This window comes from Cherax quadricarinatus, unplaced genomic scaffold, assembly GCF_038502225.1.
Source record: "Cherax quadricarinatus isolate ZL_2023a unplaced genomic scaffold, ASM3850222v1 Contig160, whole genome shotgun sequence".
Lineage (NCBI taxonomy): Eukaryota > Metazoa > Arthropoda > Malacostraca > Decapoda > Parastacidae > Cherax > Cherax quadricarinatus.
This window is the reverse complement of record NW_027195186.1, coordinates 70,001-85,307: the sequence shown is the minus strand read 5'-3', so window position 1 is coordinate 85,307 and position 15,307 is coordinate 70,001. Positions and strand designations below refer to the sequence as shown.

The window sequence follows — 15,307 nt, the reverse complement described above, 5'->3', positions numbered from 1 at the left end:
TCGAACAGGCGATAAATGACATGCCCATGCACTCTGCCCCAGGGCCAGACTCATGGAACTCCGTGTTCATCAAGAACTGCAAGAAGCCCCTATCACGAGCCTTTACCATCCTATGGAGAGGGAGCATGGACACGGGGGTCGTCCCACAGTTACTAAAAACAACAGACATAGCCCCACTCCACAAAGGGGGCAGTAAAGCAACAGCAAAGAACTACAGACCGATAGCACTAACATCCCATATCATAAAAATCTTTGAAAGAGTCCTAAGAAGCAAGATCACCACCCATCTAGAAACCCATCAGTTACACAACCCAATGCAACATGGGTTTAGAACAGGTTGCTCCTGTCTGTCTCAACTATTGGATCACTACGACAAGGTCCTAGATGCACTAGAAGACAAAAAGAATGCAGATGTAATATATACAGACTTTGCAAAAGCCTTCGACAAGTGTGACCATGGTGTAATAGCGCACAAAATGCGTGCTAAAGGAATAACAGGAAAAGTCGGTCGATGGATCTATAATTTCCTCACTACTCCTCATTACTCTATAATTTGTTCATGATTGTAGCCAAAGTATAAACGTAAGTAACCATTCTACAGAATTCATTACCTTTGTAACTTGTGAGCTCATTACCTTTGTACCTAGTTCAGCTATCAAAACTTTGGGGGCCCAGTCCCTGGACCCATTACGTACCTCTGTAATCTGTAAATACCTTTGTAACTTGTCATGATTGTGACCAGACTTACCTGGAGTTCATTACCTTTGTAAATTGTGAGTTCATTACCTTTGTAAATTGTGAGTTCATTACCTTTGTAAATTGTGAGTTCATTACCTTTGTAAATTGTGAGTTCATTACCTCTGTAACTTGCTCAGCTATCAAAACTTTGGAGTCCAGTCCCTGGACCAATTATGTACCTCTGTAATCTTTTGACTACCGCCCACAGGATGGGTATGGGGTGCATAATAAACATATTAAACTAACTAACTAACAGAACACAGAGAGTAGTAGTCAACAGAGTAAAGTCCGAGGCAGGCACGGTGAAAAGCTCTGTTCCACAAGGCACAGTACTCGCTCCCATCTTGTTCCTCATCCTCATATCTGACATAGACAAGGATGTCAGCCACAGCACCGTGTCTTCCTTTGCAGATGACACCCGAATCTGCATGACAGTGTCTTCCATTGCAGACACTGCAAGGCTCCAGGCGGACATCAACCAAATCTTTCAGTGGGCTGCAGAAAACAATATGAAGTTCAACGATGAGAAATTTCAATTACTCAGATATGGTAAACACGAGGAAATTAAATCTTCATCAGAGTACAAAACAAATTCTGGCCACAAAATAGAGCGAAACACCAACGTCAAAGACCTGGGAGTGATCATGTCGGAGGATCTCACCTTCAAGGACCATAACGTTGTATCGATCGCATCTGCTAGAAAAATGACAGGATGGATAATGAGAACCTTCAAAACGAGGGATGCCAAGCCCATGATGACACTCTTCAGGTCACTTGTTCTATCTAGGCTGGAATATTGCTGCACACTAACATTACCTTTCAAGGCAGGTGAAATTGCTGACCTAGAAAATGTACAGAGAACCTTCACGGAGCGCATAACAGAGATAAAACACCTCAATTACTGGGAGCGCTTGAGGTTCCTGAACCTGTATTCCCTGAAACGCAGGCAGGAGAGATACATGATTATATACACCTGGAAAATCCTAGAGGGGCTAGTACCGAACTTGCACATGAAAATCACTCGCTACGAAAGCAAAAGACTTGGCAGACGATGCAACATCCCCCCCAATGAAAAGCAGGGGTGTCACTAGCACGTTAAGAGACCATACAATAAGTGTCAGGGGCCCGAGACTGTTCAACTGCCTCCCAGCATACATAAGGGGGATTACCAACAGACCCCTGGCAGTCTTCAAGCTGGCACTGGACAAGCACCTAAAGTCGGTTCCTGATCAGCCGGGCTGTGGCTCGTACGTTGGTTTGCGTGCAGCCAGCAGTAACAGCCTGGTTGATCAGGCTCTGATCCACCAGGAGGCCTGGTCACAGACCGGGCCGCGGGGGCGTTGACCCCCGGAACTCTCTCCAGGTAAAACTCCAGGTAAACAGGTATACTTCAGGTATACACATACATATATTAAGAAGTATGATAAAGCTCACTGAGCAGGGAATGGACCTTGTAGCAACCAGCGAAGAGGCGGGGGCCAGGAGCTGTGATTCGACCCCTGCTACCATAAATAGGAGAGTACACACAAACACGCACGGTGCCTATTGAAGTGCATCGAGTTACCGCAGTAGTTTCGTGTTTCATGAAGCACTAAACCCGTGTGGTTCACTCAATGCAAGGAGTGGAGGCTGGAGCCTCCGTTCAGGTCTAACTAGTCAGATTACTGGCCCAGTAAAAGTGGATAAATATGAATCAGTGTCTGGAATTCTCGTATCAGTAGAAAGCGTCAAATTTCCTTTCCGTGGCGCCGACTTGTGTACAAAAAAAAAGTGGTCGAGTTTATGGATCCTCAGAGACTAAGTACTCGCTTTGGTATTTCCCTCTCCTGCCTTGTACTGCAAAATACCCTGGCAGAACAATTAACCATCCCACTACCATCACTACTACTATTGCTGCCATCATAACCACCAACACTACTATCTTCTCCCCATCCCCCTACCATGTTGTCTTCTAGTTTTCTCTACTTTTCTCGCCACCATCTGACATAACAATGCTCCAGGATGGACCGAAACTTCGTCATGAGGTTTCTCTCCTAAGTGCGGGTTATTTGTGAACTATACTGCCCTGTCAAGGGAGGTTCCTTGCTGATGCTGAAGGGCTCTTGATCAAAGGAATTGGAACTACTTTCCCTGACCTTGTATGAAACCTGACTGTCTCTCATTCCCCACGCACTGCACAACCCATACGGATTTATCATTTCCTCCCGTAAATGTAATGTAAAAGGTAACACATACTGCTGTACGTGTAATGATAAAACAATTGATCCAAAATTGGTTAAATGTCTCTTCATTATTATTTATTCACTGGGAAGCGGTAAACCCGTAAAGATACTATAGCATCAGGGAAACGGAAGGTGATCAGGTTTGATCTAAGGAAGGGGAAGTTGGCCCAAATTCAGGTGGGTTTATAACTGGTAACGAACATGTTTGCAAAATATCATTGACAACATTTCTACAGCTAAATGCGTTTTTTTCCGATTTTGTCATTATTTTCCCAGTATAACACCGTAATGCATTGATAATCTATTTAAAAAAAAGGTCAAAGAAAAATAATGTTCTAGGTTTTCTTCTAGAAAATGAGTCTGTGACATAAAATATTGGATATTCTTTATTGTTGCGATTACAGTATACGATATTTACATTACCATTGCCTCTTGGGTCTTACATATAAATAATCATAAAGCAACAGAAAAAAAAATACATTTTTTACACAGATTTCGTTTGTTAAGCACAAGCAAAATTATGCCAAAGTACATTTTCAAACACACCTGAGTTCCTACGCGAGATGCACACTTTAACCAGGCGAAGTCTACCTGACAATTTTATCTTTCAGTTCTAGATGTCTAATTTCATTACCTCGTGTGAAACCTAAGATGGAGGATAATAGGTATACCATAGTGTGTGGTGGGTTGGTATCACAGGAATACCATGGTGCGTGATTTAGTATCAGGAATACGACTGTGTGGTTTAGTATCAGGAATACCATAGTGTGGGGTTTAGTACTACAGGAATACCATAATGTGTGATGCAGTATGAGAGGGAAACAGTCCTGTGGGATGTGTGACATGAAAACCACAGTGTCGTTTGCTATGACAGTAAAACTATAGTGTTATAGTTATAGTGTGTGATGAAGTATCACAGGGAAAACTATCATCCGTGATGGAATATGACGGGAAACCATCCTATAATAATAATAATAATAATAATAATAATAATAATAATAATAATAATAATAATAATAATATCTTTATTTACAACAAGTACATGTACATGGTATACAGGCCTAGCTGTATACCATATAACTATATATAAAGCCGCTTGTTGTGCAAAGCATTTCGGGCAAATTAGGCCAGGTTTGTCCCAGGATGCGACTCACACCAGTCGACTAACTCCCAGGTACCCATTTTACCGATGGGTGAACATAGACAACCGATGTAAAGAAATACGCCCAATGTTTCTACCCTTGCTGGGAATCGAACCCAGGCCCTCGCCGTGTGAAGCGAGAGCTTTATCCACCAGGCCATATGATGGAAAATTGTCCTGTGGAATGGATTATGATAGGGACACTCGTACGTGATGGAATATGACGGGAAACTAACCTGTGATGAAATATGATGGGAAACCGTTCCATGGAATGGAATATAACAGGGAAATCGTTCTATATGATAGAATATAAGGAAGCGCAAAATGTTTGATGGAATGTGACAGCGATGTCCTTAAAATAAAAATAATCAACTAATTTTACAATATAGAGGCTTGGATCCACTCACCTGGAATCCCTAGTACAAATGCCCCTTTTGCCCTTTTGTTGTCAATCTACCATTGTCTGCAACCCTATAAATGCATGTCCCCCCCCCCCAATCTTGTGGATGATGGTGGCAGTCCACAATATACGTATTACAAGCAAACATCGATAAACAAGCCAGCAAAAACATCAAATTATCACTTTAATCGGCATATTACGTATTCTTTGCCTATTCTCCCAGGTAAGTAAAGTTATGCTTACACCATAATCTATAATACTACGGGTAAGCAACATGAGCAAGTTGATGAATAAGTCACGTCCAGCACTTGCGCAGTTTTACTGAGCTACCCAGGTGTTGCACACGTCTTATTCATCACTCTTAACCACTGAATCTACAGAAATTTCCACCAATGCATGTCTATAACAACTGAGTATTTATTGCAACCATTGCGAGCATGAATAACAATATGAGACCGTACTATCATGAATAAAACCATACGTTTCCGGAATAAAACCATAAGTATCCGGAATAAAACCATACGTATCCGGAATAAAACCATACGTATCCGGAATAAAACCATACGTATCCGGAATAAAAACATACGTATCCGGAATAAAACCATACGTATCCGGAATAAAACCATACATATCCGGAATAAAACCATACGTATCCGGAATAAAACCATACGTATCCAGAATAAAACCATACGTATCCGGAATAAAACCATACGTATCCGGAATAAAACCATACGTATCCGGAATAAAACCATACGTATCCAGAATAAAACCATACGTATCCGGAATAAAACCATAAGTATCCGGAATAAAACCATACGTATCCGGAATAAAACCATACATATCCGGAATAAAACCATACGTATCCGGAATAAAACCATACGTATCCAGAATAAAACCATACGTATCCGGAATAAAACCATACGTATCCGGAATAAAACCATACGTATCCGGAATAAAACCATACGTATCCGGAATAAAACTATACGTATCCAGAATAAAACCATACGTATCCAGAATAAAACCATACGTACCCTGAATAAGATTACAAGTATCCTGAAAAAATTATACGTATTTTGGTTATAACCATATACATAGCCAAGATAAAACCATACATATCCTAGATAAAATCATACATATCCTAGATAAAATCATAAGTATTCTAGATAAAGCCATATATATCCTAGATAAAACCATAAGTATCCTAGATAAAGCCATACATATCCATAATAAAGGCATACATATCCTTAATAAAGCCATACATATCCTTAATAAAGCCATACATATCCTTAATAAAGACATACATATCCTTAATAAAGCCATACATATCCTTAATAAAGACATACATATCCTTAATAAAGACATACATATCCTTAATAAAGACATACATATCCTTAATAAAGACATACATATCCTTAATAAAGTCATACATATCCTTAATAAAGTCTTACATATCCTTAATAAAGTCTTACATATCCTTAATAAAGTCATACATATCCTTAATAAAGCCATACATAACAATAAAGCCATACATATTCTTAATAAAGGCATACATATCCTTAATAAAGCCATACATATCCTTAATAAAGCCATACATATCCTTAATAAAGACACACATATCCTTAATAAAGCCATACATAACAATAAAGCCATACATATCCTTAATAAAGCCATACATATCCTTAATAAAGCCATACATATCCTTAATAAAGCCATACATATCCTTAATAAGTCATACATATCCTTAATAAAGCCATACATATCCTTAATAAAGCCATACATATCCTTAATAAAGCCATACATATCCTTAATAAAGCCATACACATCCTTAATAAAGTCATACATATCCTTAATAAAGCCATACATATCCTTAATAAAGCCATACATATCCTTAATAAAGCGATACATATCCTTAATAAAGCCATACACATCCTTAATAAAGTCATACATATAATTAATAAAGCCATACATATCCTTAATAAAGCCATACATATCCTTAATAAAGCGATACATATCCTTAATAAAGCCATACATATCCTTAATAAAGCGATACATATCCTTAATAAAGCCATACATATCCTGCATAAAGCTTAGAACTTTTAAATAAACTAAAGCGTCCGTGTTCTTACATATATACCAAGTGTTCTAGATTCAAGGACTTGGAGCGACCCTTCCCTCTTCCCCAGATCAAACCTGATTGCCTCTTCCCCAGCTGTATGACTCCCTACGGATTCAGCGATTTCAGGTGAATATCAGGTATTTCGATCACTGCGCGATCCGTGAAAGGTATCCCCGTATACTATAAGCCCAGCCCCTTCACCTTAATGATCCGTGAAAGGTATCCCCGTATACTATAAGCCCAGTCCCCTTCACCTTAATGATCCGTGAAAGGTATCCCCGTATACTATAAGCCCAGCCCCTTCACCTTAATGATCTGTGAAAGGTATCCCCGTATGCTATAAGCCCAGCCCCTTCACTTTAATGATCCGTGAAAGGTATCCCCGTATACTATAAACCCAGCTGCCACGCAAAAAATGAACTAGTGAACTGTGCGGCATAAATTTCTAGTGCGTTTACATGTCAGTACTGTCAATAACAATGACAAACTGGCACCTTCACAGGGAATAAGTAAGTTTATTCAGGTATACACAAATACAGTTACATAGAATTATCATACATAGCAGCATATGTGTAGAGAACCTAGGATAACCCAAAAAAGTCAGAGTGACTTATTTCCATTGGGGTCCTTTTACCTTATTATTATAATATAAAGGTTATAATATTTTCTTATTATTCTATAATGAAGATAACATCTTATTATCATACTAAACAGACTATCTACTACACGAGGGTCATTAAGACTATCTACAATACGAGGGTCATTACTAGGAATAAGGTAAAATTTACACGTATGTTAGATAAAAAATAGAAAATCATTCCCCTCCCTTTCTGTAGCTACATTCATCAGACACCTTTTGGCACTCTTCTTGAACTGGTTCATGCTATGACTGGCTTTGACATGTGCGGGTAGTCTGTTCCATTCCTTTATTGCTGTACAATAAAAGGTGTTTGAAGCCTGGCCAATGACTGTGGGTACTACAAAGTTGTGCTCTCTCCCCCTAGTACTATGATTGCTTTGGTTCCCAATCATGACAAAATTGACAGCAAGATATTCTGGACACTGTGAGCAATTTTATAAACATGATTTAGCTTCAGTTGTTTTACTCTGTCTTCAACATTCAGCATATCCAACTGCTGTAATTCATCCTGGCCTACATGTTCTCTTGGTCCCAGCCCCAGGATGAATCTTACATTTTGTTCTGGGTGATTTGCAGTCTATCTTTCAGTTTTTTTTGTCAAGGCAGAGTACCAAGAAGAGCAAGCGTAATTCATATGGCATTGTATAAGGGCTAGACATAGGGTCCTGCGAGCCTCAGTAGGTAGACACTATGCTTGTCTATACAGGAACTTCAGTCTGGCATTTTTATTAACAATTTGAGCACACATACACTGTTCCCTATCAATTCTCCTGACATGCATGGGTCAAAGGGGATTCCCAAATATTTTACTGATGAAACCAAAGTGATGGGCTCACCATTACATTGAACATTAAAGTTATTTACCCTTCTCAGTTTATGTTTCGTGCCAAAGAGAATGGCTTCAGTTTTCCCTAGGTGTAATGATAGTTTGTTGTCTACTAACCATTTGCTGCAGGACTCCAGTTCCAGTGTTAAAACATTAGCAATATCTTGTGGGTCTTTACCTGACACTAACAGAGCACTGTCATCTGCATACAGTAGGAGTTTGCACTTGACACTGATAGACATATCATTGACATAACATAAGAATAATAAGGGACCCAGAATACTACCTTGGGGAACTCCACATGTTATCGGCAGGGGTTCTGATTCTGTTTTGTTGATTTTGACTATTTGTCTCCTGTTGCTAAGGTAGGACTTAAACCAGTCTACAGAACCTATACCGATAGCTTGAAGTTTATTACATAATATATTGTGGTTGACAGTATCGAAAGCCTTTTGCAGGTCTAAGGTTACCATACCTATGAGGTTCCCCTTTGACATTTCAGTTCTCAGGTAATCCATCAGATTAATAAGGGAGGTGTCGGTTGAGTAGGATCTTCTAAAGCCCGATTGATAGCTATGGAGAATGTTGTTGTCATTAAGGTACTTAACTACTTGAGAATACACCGCTCTCTCTAGAATTTTAGATATTATACTGAGTATACTAACAGGCCTATAGTTGCTTACATCAGACCTACTATTTTTCTTGAAGATAGGAGTAACTCTGGTCTCCTTGAACCCCTCCGGTACGGTATTAGTGGTGATTGATAGATTTATTATGTGAGCAATAGGGATTGACAGTTCAGAAGCACCATCTTTTAGGAACTTAGACGGGATGTTATCAGGGCCTGTGCTCTTAGTTGGGTTTAACCTGCTTAGTTCTTTTTGAATAAAGTCATGAGATACACTTACTAGTTGACAACTGTTTGGGGTTACCCATTTATTGGTATAGTATGCTTGAAACTTATCAGAGTCTGTGTTAAAGGTATTTGATGCAGCTGGTAGTTTACTTACTAGTGTTGATGCAACAGATGTGTAGTATGAATTAAAGCAATTTGCCACCTTAGATGTTTCATGGCATACCTCATTATCGATAGTGAGTACTATGTTAGACCTATCTACTGGCTTATGGCTATAAGCTTATACAGCTTATGGCTGTAAGCTTTCACCCTGAACTGTGTACCTCTTCAGTACAGGAAAGACTGTGCTATAACTTAAATTGCCAGGCATGCCATCTAAAGGGGACAAAAAGATACAAAACATCCAGGCCATGGGAAAACCTGGGTAGCCACAGCCACTCAAGAGGGAGAGGTTTTTTAGTGCCAGGAAGGAAAAAAACTGGCAGGAAATGGCAGAAATCGTACACCAAATCCAGTCATTCCTGGAGTGGAACCACAGTCGATGGCCTCCACTCCAAACCAACAGATACAGATACTAATGCCGGAAAAAAATCCCCCCCCCAGTACCAACAATACCACCAGTCCGATAACATTCTTCTTTGCAAATATACAGGGTCTAAAGCCAGCAACAAACAACAAAATACCTTTCATCCGTGGACTGCTTGCAGAGGCAAAGGCAATGTTCGCGGCTTTCACTGAGACCCACATAAAGGATCACTTGGACAACGAAATATGGATCCCAGGTTACAACCTATACAGATGTGACAGAGTGAACAGGCAAAAGGGGGGGGGGGGGGGGTTGGCCTGTACATTGCAGAGTCACTTGTTTGCACAGAACTGCTAAATGCCTCATATGATGTAGTGGAAGTTTTAGCAGTAAAGGTCGAGAACCAAAACCTAGTCATTGTGGTAGTCTACAAGCCTCCGGATGCAACATCCCAGCAATTCCAGGAACAGCTGTTAAAAATTGACCACTGTCTGGAAAATCTTCCAGCTCCTGCACCCAACATCTTGCTCCTGGGGGATTTCAACTTAAGGCACATAAAATGGAGGAATATAGCAAATAATATTGTTGCAGTAATAACACCAGGAGGCAGCTCTGATGAAAACTCACACTCACGCGAGCTTTTAAATCTCTGCACAAAATTCAATTTAAACCAGCAAATAATAGAGCCTACTAGACTGGAGAATACACTAGACCTCATCTTCACTAACAATGATGATCTGATAAGAAATGTCACCATATCAAAAACAATATACTCAGATCACAACATAATTGAGGTTCAGACATGTATGCGCGGAGCCCCAGACCGACAAAATGAGATTAGTCACGAGGGAGCATTCACCAAATCCAACTTCAATAACAAAAACATAAAGTGGGACCAAGTAAACCAAGTCCTAACCGATATAAGCTGGGAAGATATACTAAGCAACACAGACCCCAACTTATGCCTAGAACAGATTAACTCGGTGGCACTCGATGTATGCACAAGGCTTATTCCTCTAAGAAAAAGGAGTAGATGTAAAATAGAAAGAGACAGGCGCTCCCTTTACAGGCGACGGAAAAGAATAACAGAGCGGCTAAAAGAGGTCAATATATCTGAAATGCGTAGGGAGACACTGGTCAGAGAAATAGCAAGCATCGAACTTAAGCTAAAAGAATCCTTTAGGAGCCAGGAATCGCGGGAAGAACTAAAAGCCATAAATGAAATCGAAAGAAACCCAAAGTATTTCTTCTCCTATGCCAAATCAAAATCGAGAACGTCCAGTATTGGGCCCCTACTTAAACAAGATGGGTCCTACACAGATGACAGCAAGGAAATGAGTGAGCTACTCAAGTCCCAATATGACTCAGTTTTTAGCAAGCCGCTAACCAGACTGAGAGTCGAAGATCAAAATGAATTTTTTATGAGAGAGCCACAAAATTTGATTAACACAAGCCTATCCGATGTTATCCTGACGCCAAATGACTTCGAACAGGCGATAAATGACATGCCCATGCACTCTGCCCCAGGGCCAGACTCATGGAACTCTGTGTTCATCAAGAACTGCAAGAAGCCCCTATCACGAGCCTTTTCCATCCTATGGAGAGGGAGCATGGACACGGGGTCGTCCCACAGTTACTAAAAACAACAGACATAGCCCCACTCCACAAAGGGGGCAGTAAAGCAACAGCAAAGAACTACAGACCAATAGCACTAACATCCCATATCATAAAAATCTTTGAAAGGGTCCTAAGAAGCAAGATCACTACCCATCTAGAAACCCATCAGTTACACAACCCAGGGCAACATGGGTTTAGAACAGGTCGCTCCTGTCTGTCTCAACTATTGGATCACTACGACAAGGTCCTAAATGCACTAGAAGACAAAAAGAATGCAGATGTAATATATACAGACTTTGCAAAAGCCTTCGACAAGTGTGACCATGGCGTAATAGCGCACAAAATGCGTGCTAAAGGAATAACAGGAAAAGTCGGTCGATGGATCTATAATTTCCTCACTAACAGAACACAGAGAGTAGTCGTCAACAGAGTAAAGTCCGAGGCAGCTACGGTGAAAAGCTCTGTTCCACAAGGCACAGTACTCGCTCCCATCTTGTTCCTCATCCTCATATCCGACATAGACAAGGATGTCAGCCACAGCACCGTGTCTTCCTTTGCAGATGACACCCGAATCTGCATGACAGTGTCTTCCATTGCAGACACTGCAAAGCTCCAGGCGGACATCAACCAAATCTTTCAGTGGGCTGCAGAAAACAATATGAAGTTCAACGATGAGAAATTTCAATTACTCAGATATGGTAAACATGAGGAAATTAAATCTTCATCAGAGTACAAAACAAATTCTGGCCACAAAATAGAGCGAAACACCAACGTCAAAGACCTGGGAGTGATCATGTATCAATCGCATCTGCTAGAAAAATGACAGGATGGATAATGAGAACCTTCAAAACTAGGGAGGCCAAGCCCATGATGACACTCTTCAGGTCACTTGTTCTATCTAGGCTGGAATATTGCTGCACACTAACAGCACCTTTCAAGGCAGGTGAAATTGCCGACCTAGAAAATGTACAGAGAACTTTCACGGCGCGCATAACGGAGATAAAACACCTCAATTACTGGGAGCGCTTGAGGTTCCTAAACCTGTATTCCCTGGAACGCAGGAGGGAGAGATACACGATTATATACACCTGGAAAATCCTAGAGGGACTAGTACCGAACTTGCACACGAAAATCACTCACTACGAAAGCAAAAGACTTGGCAGACGATGCACCATCCCCCCAATGAAAAGCAGGGGTGTCACTAGCACGTTATGAGACCATACAATAAGTGTCAGGGGCCCGAGACTGTTCAACTGCCTCCCAGCATACATAAGGGGGATTACCAACAGACCCCTGGCAGTCTTCAAGCGGGCACTGGACAAGCACCTAAAGTCAGTTCCTGATCAGCCGGGCTGTGGCTCGTACGTTGGTTTGCGTGCAGCCAGCAGCAACAGCCTGGTTGATCAGGCTCTGATCCACCAGGAGGCCTGGTCACAGACCGGGCCGCGGGGGCGTTGACCCCCGGAACTCTCTCCAGGTAAACTCCAGGTATACCCCAAATGTTTTAGTTGTTGCCAGAGCTTTCTGGGGTTATGCTTATACTCTTCAATTTTTGACCAGTAGTGCTTTGCCTCTGCTCCTTTTATAAGTCTCTGTACTCTGTTCCTCACCCTTTGGAATTCATTTAGTGCTGCAATATCCTGTCTGTTTGCTTTAAATCTTTTTAGCAGCTGGTCTCTGAATTTCATATTATTTAATATCTCAGTATTCATCCAGGGTTCAGTTCTTCGTTTAATCCTAACCTCTTTAACTGGTGCAATATTATCAAGGATGGTAGTGAACATTGTTTTGAATTTTTCCCAGGCATCGTTTACGTCCGTGCAACTTGTTATCTCTGTCCAGTCACAATTGTGTAGCCTATTTACCAGTGTTTCTTTACTGTAGTTTCTAGTTGACCTCATTTTTATTGTCCTGTGTAGGCCTATCCTATCCCTAGTGATTTTCCTGGTGCAGTAAATGATGAAATGATCACTAAGACCTGTGGTAATGACGCCTGACTGACTAATGTTCTCAGAGCGGTTACAAAGTATGTGGTCAATTAGAGTGGCTGAGAACTGTGTGATCCGGGTTGGAGTATTAATTAGTTGAGTGTAACTATTTAATCCTAGAATTTGCTTATACCTTTTGCATAGCCCGTTATTTTGCTGCTGAAAACAGATATTGAAGTCGCCCAGTATTATTGTCTCGCAATTGTTTTCAACTCCGGACAAGACTCTGGAAAAGTCTTCTAAGAACTGGTCCTGGGTAGGAGGGCGGTAACTAGTTCCTACTAAGATGGGTTTGGCCTTAGGAAGCAGCACTTCAAACCATAGAATCTCCAGTTTATTGCTATTTAAATCAGGTCTTGGGTTGTAAGCTAAGTCATTTCTAATGTAGGCACATACTCCACCACCCTTTCTGTTCCTATCTAAGCGTTTTATATTGTAACCATCTATTTTGACCTCGTCGTCAGTCACCGTATCATCCAACCAAGATTCAGAGATGGTTATAACTGCCGCCCTAATTTTGTTAGCTAGAAACCTTAGCTAGGGAAACCTTACAGTAAGCATTAAAACAAATTCTGTCAACCATTCAGGGATGCTTAGCCTAACCTAGAAATGTGCTGTAAACCATATGTGAAAAAATGACAGTTGCTAGAAGGATGTGGTATTTCCTGTTATGTGAACAAGGACAGGAAGAGTGCCCATGTCTCGCTTGTATTAAACCTCGGTTCTCTGGTCGCGAGACGAACGTGCTACCACATCTTTTTATGGTCTACGAAATACTCCAAAACTTGTATGTATTAGTGTATGTTACTAATATGAACATTAGGTAGAAAGACATTTCTCACTCTATGAGTCATCCAGTACTTCTGGTTATGGGACTGTATCATACACCTCACCATCTTCACGATCAGTTATCTCAACACAGCAACAAAAAATCTAGTTTCCCTAGACTCGGAGACAGTCCTCGGGTTATCCTGGGTGACTAACCCTCCGAGTTAAAATTCCAAACAAATCTTGTCTTAGCTTATCAAGGAATCACTTTGTAAATTTTTTAAAATACAGCACTTGACCTATCTTCTGATTATGAATAACTCGTTTCGTAGTCGTTCTCGGGCATAGAGTCGAAAACAGTCGTATCGAAGTATCGTATATGTGGGTTATAAGTACGACTTAACTGGTTCAGTACAAGCACACCAGCCCACTGCCTTAGTCACACTGGGCCAGAGGTTGGAGAGCCACCCTGCCCTGGCTGCCCACTACAACACATTCCCACTGCCAGGGCCTCACAACCATTACCAAATTTCTTTAATTACCGCTAAATTATCACATTATCTCAAATATTTTGAAGTTTTCTTTCGTAAATATAGAAATACTAATATTTCAGCTTAATAAAGGCAGCGAATATCTAGATCAGATCTACTTACCTAATTATATAAAATATGTAGGTAATTGGCATCTGCTGAGTGATGTTCCTGGGACGGTATAGCCAATGATGCAATACTCACACACACACGTGTGTGTGTGTATACTCACCTATTTGTGGTTGGAGGGGTTCATTCACAGCTCCTGGTCTCGCCTCTTCGCTAGTCGCTACTAGGTCCATTCTCTCCCAGCTCCAAGAACCCTATCGTACCTTATTTTAAAGCTATGTATGGATCCTGCCTCCACTACACTCTACAGATTGTCCGGCTGACAACTCTAAGGTTGAAGAAATAATTCCTAACATCCCTATGACCCATCTGAGTTTTTTAACTTCCAGTTATGTCCCCTTGTACTCACCTAATTATGGTTGCAGGGGTCGATTCATAGCTCCTGGCCCTGCTTCTTCGCTGGTCGCTACTAGGTCCACTCTCTCCGTGCTCCATGAGCTTTATCGTATGTCTTCTTAGAGCTACGTATGAATCCTGTTTCTATTACATCACTCTCCAGACTGTTACACTTTCCAACAGCTCTGTGTCTGAAGAAATATTTCCTAACATCCCTGTGACTCATCTGAATTTTCAACTTCCGGTTGTGACCCCATGTTGCTGTGTCCCATCTCTGAAACATTTTGTCCGTATCCATCTTGTCAATTCTTATCAGTATCTTATATGCCGTTATCATATCTCCCCTATCCCTCCTATCCCCCAGTGTCATCAGGTTTCCCTTAACCTCTCTTAACCTTAACCAATCTTCATGAATTTGCACTTGGTGGGGTTACTCCAGGAGCCAGTTGTTGGACCTGGCTTACAGCCTGTCCA

At 41.0% G+C, this 15,307-nt stretch overlaps 1 protein-coding gene across 6 annotated transcripts in view; it reads right to left on the bottom strand.

The window, feature by feature from the left end:
- Positions 1-15,307, bottom strand: part of LOC128693573 (uncharacterized) — an 82,884-nt gene that overhangs the window by 34,679 nt on the left and 32,898 nt on the right. The window contains exon 1 of one of the 6 annotated variants that reach the window (XM_053783360.2): positions 14,243-14,330. The exons of 1 other annotated variant lie outside the window; for it this stretch is intronic. Coding sequence is in view for 4 of the 5 variants with exons in the window: in XM_053783358.2 (XP_053639333.2) it covers positions 2,189-2,323 (135 nt within the window). In the remaining variant the exon portion in view is untranslated. Of the gene's footprint in view, positions 1-2,188; positions 2,394-2,678; positions 2,837-13,912; positions 14,331-15,307 lie in introns of those variants that run through there. 4 more of the 6 variants (XM_053783357.2, XM_053783359.2, XM_053783358.2 and 1 more) reach the window with 4 other exon arrangements.